We start from the raw sequence: 6,875 nt of genomic DNA, 5'->3' as shown, positions 1-6,875 counted from the left end.
TCTCATCTCTTATATTAAAATCCACAACTAGCTAAGTTTTAATCTCATCCCTTGCATTTGACACTTCTAAACGTTTGATAAAGAGGATATGTTCATCTTCAACTGTAGGCTAAAAAAGGTGTCCAATCCACATATGATGGGTGGCGATATGATCCTATGGGCAAAGTGGATAATGAAGTTATGGTGCCAACTCCCACCACAAAATCTGTGTAAATGGACTCAGGCCCAAGTTGCATGGATGGTTAAGAAGATAGTGAGTTGTCGATTACAAAAGAATTATAGTCATTGCATTGGAGGAGAGAAGTGAAGGGAATTGTATACCTTTTAGCAACATAAATGCGAAATACTGTAGCCATACCCACCACCCCAATAAGCACTATCATCGCCTCACAAGCTAAAGCTAACAATCTAATTCCTCTTCATCAAATCTAGCACCACAAATGCCCTTAGCTATATATATTCCGTGAATCTTGTGAGATACAAGAATTTTTGATGTGTTCCTTTTATTCCTCCTATTTGTTTTGGCATATGGAGGTTAATTAACTTATGTTTGTTCGGGGGTGAATTTATCTTATGCATTGGTTAACCTTTTAAGCCCATGTCTAAGAGGGGTGCACACGATATTTGAAATTCAAGAGGAGGCTACCACTAAGCTATAGAGTAGTATAACATCTCTAAAGATAACTATAATATTATAAACGGTCCTTCCTCCCCCTCTCACTTTAGCACGTCCCTTCCTCTTTAATGTAATGCCCGGTTCCTCCCCCCTTCCCCAATCTAAGGTGTCTCCCTATTATTCTTTAATCGAAATTCCTCCTGTTCCCCCTTTGTCCTTGAGTTTAATCATGGCCTTAGTGGAGGCGAGGGCGCTAAAAAGCGAAAATGGCCCTTTTTAATTTTCAAAAAATCTAGATTAATTTTACGATCCACTTGCTATTGTTTGGCCTGCCGTGAGGTAGGTCTAAGTGAAGGCGATTCCCAAGAAGTGAAAATAGCCATTTTCAATTTTCAAAAAATCATACTTGCTATTTTTTTCTCTACAAATCCTCCATATTTTTAGCCTCTCTCTCTCTCTCTCTCTCTCTCGCTTTCAATTCATCATCTTTTCTACGCTACAAATCCAATTCGTCTTCTTTTTTTTTGTATTTTAGATTTTGGGCAGGCCTTATGAATGATTTGTTATCATTCACCTTGTTTAAAGATTTTTTGGCCTGCCATGGGTAGGCCTTAGTGATGGTTGTGGTTTTGAGATGGGAAAAATAAAATCATTGTTATTATTTATGCTCTCTTACTTGTTAATTTGTGGTTGGTGCACTTCTAGAGCATTGATGATTTGGGATCCCCTTGTACGACTTTTGGGCTATTTGCATTTACTCCTCCTCTTTGCACACTCTCACTCTCCTTCTTCCTTTTCCTCCAATTTTATGCTCTCTGTGGGCATTTCACTCACACACAGGCAGGCCTAATGAATGATAGATATATCATTCACCTTGTTCATCTAGAAATCCTCCACATTTTTAGCCTCTCTCTCTCTCTCTCTCTCTCTCTCTCTCTCTCTCTCTCCCCGCCCCCCTCCCTCCGAGTCCCTCTCTTCTTTTCTCGCTCTTTCTTCCTCCTCTCGGGCAGTCCTATTGTATGATGGATATCATTCATCTTGTTTCAACATCCGCGTGAGTATGCATACTAGGATTGTCAAAATTCTTAGACAAGTATGTCTTTAAGCTTGAGTGTCCTTTTTTGTGGGGGTGGAGTGGTAGTTGTTACTCTATAGTCTTGTAGATGTAAATGCACTTATAAGAATTGTAAATTTTGTAAAATGCATGTTGTCTACATGTACAATGCCATGACTTCATACCAGGCTTGCAACAAATACCACTTTTAAGCTTTACTCCATGTCTCCCGCCTTGCAACAACTGCGGATCTTCTGTGGATCGACAGCAAATGATTGTGCTCACATTTCTGCAGGATGTCAATGCTAAGCTTTATATCACAAAAGCCACCTGTGCGTATGCTTCTTCTAAGATCAGTAATTTGCTTTCAGATTTTCTACTTTGACCACTGATTGCGTATGCAAGATGTGGGTGGGAGTGATATAGAAAGCAGCAAGAGATTTTTGAAAGCGTTCAGTGCCTCATGATTTGAAAATTGTACTTTCAGGAAAATTTTTATTCTCCACAACTTAGGCATAAGAGTACTAAGGAGGTCCTTCGGATAGATAAGTCGAAACCACCGGAAAAGAAGCTATTCAGGATAGTTTGTTGTGTCGATTTTGCAAGTGGCAGTTATTCCAACCGTGCAGCCAGAGCTGCAAATTCAGTCTATAAGAGGTTTCCTCAGCTTAATGAGCTTAAGAAAATCCCTGCCCATACGGTGGAAAGTTTAACAGAGCCTTCACTATGCAAGGCAAAAGATTTGATGCATATGTATGTGAAACAGGGGAGCATGGTGGATGCTCGTCGAGTGTTTGACAGCATTCCAAACCGCGATGTAGTCTCTTGGAATATAATGATCCTGGGGTATGCCAAACAGGAAAAAGGTGTGCTGGCTTTGGAGTTATATGCATGGATGCACCAGGAAGGTTTCCAACCAACAAGTCGAACCTTTGTTGGCACGTTGAAGGCTTGCAGTGGCCTGGCAGCACTAGAAGATGGGAAGCAAACTGTTTGGAACTTTGCAAAAATAGGCCTGGAGAAAGGTAGAGCCATCCATTCCCAGATAGTAACAAGTGGCTTCGAGTCAGATGTATTTGTGGCAACTACCTTGGTGGATTTGTATGTGAAATGTGGTAGCATAGAGGATGCACTGCATGTCTTCGAAGGATCACCTCATCGTAATGTGGTATCCTGGAATGCCATGATTCTGGGGCATAGCAAGCAGGATGAGGGTGCGTTGGCTTTGGATCTGTATGCACGGATGCAACAGGAAAATGTCACACCAGATCGTCGGACCTTTATTGGAGCTTTGAAGGCATGCAGCAGCCTGGCAGCTCTTGAAGAGGGAATGCAAGTTGATAGGAAACCAGGGGAGACTCGATACCTGGAGAAAGGTAGAGGAATCCACCTCCAAGTAGTCGAGAGTGGCTTTGAGTCAGATGTATTTGTGGGAACCACCTTGGTGGATATGTATGCGAAATGTGAGAGCATGGAGGATGCCCGTTGTGTCTTTGATCATTTGCCTTGCCTTAATGTGGTTTCTTGGAATGCCATGATCCTGGGGTATAGCAAGCAGGAAGAAGGTCTGTTGGCCCTGGAATTGTATGCACAGATGCAACAGGAAGGTTTCATACCAAATCATCGTACCTTTGTTGGTGCATTGAAGGCTTGCAGTAGCCAAGCAGTAGTGGAAGAGGGAAAGCAATGGGACATGAGATGCTTGGAGAAAGGGAGAGCTATCCACTCCCAAGCACTAAGAAGCGGCTTTGAGGCAGATGCATTTGTGGGAAGCACCTTGGTGGATATGTATGCGAAATTTGGGAGCATGGAGGATGCACGGTGTGTATTTGACAAATTACCTTATCGCAATGTGGTTTCCTGGACTGCCATGATTTTAGGGTATAGTAAACAGGAAGAGGGTGCAGTGGCTTTGGATCTGTATGCCCGGATGCTACAGGAAGGTGTCACATTAGATCATCGAACCTTGGTTGGTGCATTGAAAGCTTGCAGTACCCTGGCAACACTGGAAGAGGTTGATGGGAGACATGCAAGAAGAAGATGCCTAGAGAAAGGTAGAGCACTGCACTCCCAAGCAGTAAGGAGGGGCTTTGAGTCGGATATTTTCACGGGAAACACATTGGTGGATATGTATGCAAAATGTGGGAGCATGAAGGATGCACAGTGTGTTTTTGATGATTTGCATTATCATGATGTGATTTCCTGGAATGCCATGATCTTGGGATATAGCAAGCAGGCAAACAGTATGCTTGCTTTGGATTTGTATGCACTGATGCATCGTGAAGGTGTCACACCAGATCATTGTTCTTTTGTTGGCGCACTGAAGGCTTGCAGTAACCTGGCAACGTTTGAAGAGGGGAAGCAAGAGAATCATACGAAAATAGGATACCTAGAGAAAGGTAGGGCCATCCACTCACAAGTCCTGAAGAGTGGCTTTGAGACAAATGTATTTGTGGGAACTACCTTGGTGGATATTTATGCAAAATGTGGGAGCATGAAGGATGCACGGTGTATCTTTGATGAGTTGCAATATTGCGATGTAGTTGCATGGACTACCATCATCTTGGGGTATGCTGAGCAAGAACAAAGTGAGGAGGCTTTGAGACTTTTTGCACAAATGCAAGAGCAAGGTCTGTCTCCAGATAGCTGCAGTTTTGTAGCTATCCTAAAAGCATGTGCTACCACAGCAGCCTTGGAAGCTGGACAGGAACTCCATTCTCAAATTAGAAGGGCTGGACTTGAGACTATTACAACTGTGGCAAACAGCCTTATTGACATGTATGCTAAATGTGGGAGCATGATTGATGCCCAATGCTTGTTTGATGCAATGCCCACAAGAGATGTAGTAACATGGAGTATATTGATTGCAGGATATGCCCGCCAAGGAGACAGTGAACTTGTGTTCCGTTTGTTTGAGAGAATGAGGCTTGAGGGCATACATCCAGATGCAGTTGCGTTTCTTAGTGTTCTCACTGTATGCAGTCATGTGGGTCTAGTGGACAAGGGTCTGGAGAACTTTCGAGCTATGAGCAAACAGTATGGCATTGATCCGTCCATTGAGCACTATACTTGCATGGTTGATCTGCTTGGCCGTGGAGGCCAAGTGGATGAAGCAGTCTCGATGATTGATAAGATGCCCTTCCAACCTAACGTTGTTGTATGGTTGACCTTGCTGGGTGCTTGTCGAAAGTGGAAGAAAATAGAGGTTGGAAGGCATGCCTTTGAAAATGCAGTGAGATTGAATGAAAAACATCCTTCAGCATATGTTTTGATGTCAAACATCTATGGAGATGCTCACATGTGGGAAGATCGTGATAAAATTCAGGCAATGAGAAAGAAAGCCCAAGCATGGAAGAAACCAGGACAGAGCTGGTGGACTGACCTTGACGGAGTGGTGCATACATTTCTGGTGGGAGATAGGAGACATTCCCAAAGCAAAGATATATATGCAAAGCTAAGAGATCTTTTTCTCAAAATGAAGGTGGAAGGATATGAGCCTGATTTGGAGTGTGTGTTACAAGAAGTATGCGATGAGGAAAAGGAAGATGCACTGTGTGGACACAGTGAGAAGCTGGCTATTGCTTGTGCCCTAATCAATACATCTGAGGGGACACCCATACGTGTAATAAAAAACCTACGGATTTGTGATGATTGTCACAAGTTCACTGCTCTCGTATCAAAGATAGAATGGCGACATATTATTTGCAGAGATGCAAGCCGCTTTCATAATTACACGGATGGAAAGTGTTCTTGTGGGGGGTATTGGTGAGAACCCTGCATCTATGGCTGTGCCCCTCTCCTCTTGGGTTTGTCTGGTAATGGCTTTTACTGTGCTAAGGAGACATGTGCTTGTTAGATTTCAGTTAGGATGTTATAGGACCTTGGATGGATCAGTGACAGAAAATCCTTACAGAGATCGTTGTATGTAAATGGTTGGTTGTTCTGTGTGTCAAGGATTTGTTTGTCAAGGTCTTTGGTGAGGACTAGAAGGTTTAATGGACCTCAGTGTATTTGATTAGTCAGTCATGTTTCTAGGGGCAAAGAAGTGGTCAGACATTTGGACAACCAAGTGGGCTGAAAGTTAATGCACGTGTGTTGTGGGGTGAAGTCGAAAGATTTAGAATATGCCCAAGCGAGGGAAAGTTTGGTATCAGAACTTGGAGCAGTTTGCAGCAGCCGAGCAGAAGCGAATCGTTCAACGGATTGACGTGAACCGTCTATGGGAGGGTCGTGTGATCTTCGAATTGGATCGGGGGGTGCTATGCTGAGCCTTGGATCTCCGAAATTACGGCTGCTTGAAGTCTATATATCTGAGGCGATCGAACGTCTATGACGAAGACCTGTTTAAGCTTGCCAATGAGCGAAGTCATATATGAAGTTTGACGTGGGTTCTTAGCAACCTGGCATGATGGTGAATTCCCAAGGGTTTATTGAGTTTGTGGTTGGTTTGTCGTTTCCCTAAATTTGATTTTTGGAAAACGCAATACCATTTTGGATTTAAAATATCAGCAACAAAAATAGAACAACAGTTATAGTGATGACAAATACCTGAAGCAAAATCATTTTGGATGGTTTAAATAATGTGCCAGTAATATTTTTTCTTGCAAGGAGGGTGTCCTTTGAGATTGTTGTATCCTCTATTGCTAGTCATGTCAAAGTCGGCTAAGTATTTTTTCCTAACGTGATGGCCTTGTCTATATTCTCTGTTTTCACTAGAATGTCTACATCAAAAGGTACATATTCTTTCTTCTACATCATCAGACTTCATCCTAGTTGGCGGTCGACGTTTGTGAGTTTGAATGCGTGTCGCTAGGTTATTGGTATGGTCGATGTATTTTTTCCGTTGTGCTTGCAAGTCATGCAATAGATCACATGATTGTTTTCGCTACTACAAGCCATTTCATTGGGTGTATGTCATCGTCCTCAATTATGGGTGCGTCTACTGATGTTTGCACTGGCAAGGCAAAATTATTAGTAAAACCTTGTTGCTGCTGTAGTTGTCGACTTGGTACGATAGTTTCAAACATTACCATTTGCGAATCGTCCTCCTTTTGTGCCAATAGTTGCTTGCATTGTTGCATAAACTCATTTTGTTTCCCATATGATGGAAGGCCTTGTATGTATGTATTGGTTCCTTGCATTGTTAGCTAGCTTCATCTGTGATGTCATTATGTAGCACGTTTTTTGTTTACATGGTGTTGTTGG

General features: G+C 42.6%; 1 protein-coding gene across 1 annotated transcript; it reads left to right on the top strand.

Annotated features, from left to right (window-relative positions):
• Positions 1-1,850: 1,850 nt before the first annotated feature.
• LOC147884723 (putative pentatricopeptide repeat-containing protein At3g13770, mitochondrial) lies at positions 1,851-6,078 on the top strand. The gene is made up of 2 exons (XM_087397947.1): positions 1,851-2,002; positions 2,158-6,078. The coding sequence occupies exons 1-2, from the start codon at positions 1,967-1,969 to the stop codon at positions 5,437-5,439; spliced, it is 3,318 nt and encodes a 1,105-aa protein (XP_087254073.1). The 5' UTR covers positions 1,851-1,966; the 3' UTR covers positions 5,440-6,078.
• Positions 6,079-6,875: the final 797 nt, after the last annotated feature.

Source organism: Dipteris shenzhenensis, chromosome 26 (assembly GCF_047967505.1).
Source record: "Dipteris shenzhenensis isolate YYH24624 ecotype China chromosome 26, Dip_SZ_1.0, whole genome shotgun sequence".
Taxonomy (NCBI): Eukaryota; Viridiplantae; Streptophyta; class Polypodiopsida; order Gleicheniales; family Dipteridaceae; genus Dipteris; species Dipteris shenzhenensis.
The sequence above is the reverse complement of the archived record's forward strand: the minus strand, read 5'-3'. Positions and strand labels throughout refer to the sequence as shown.

What these genes read in the sequence shown, in the direction of transcription:
- LOC147884723 (XM_087397947.1), top strand. Translation starts at nt 1,967, where the DNA reads ATGTCAATGCTAAGCTTTATATCACAAAAGCCACCT. An exon ending in TTATATCACAAAAGCCACCT is followed by an intron (nt 2,003 to 2,157) that starts GTGCGTATGCTT and finishes TTGTACTTTCAG; the next exon opens with GAAAATTTTTATTCTCCACA.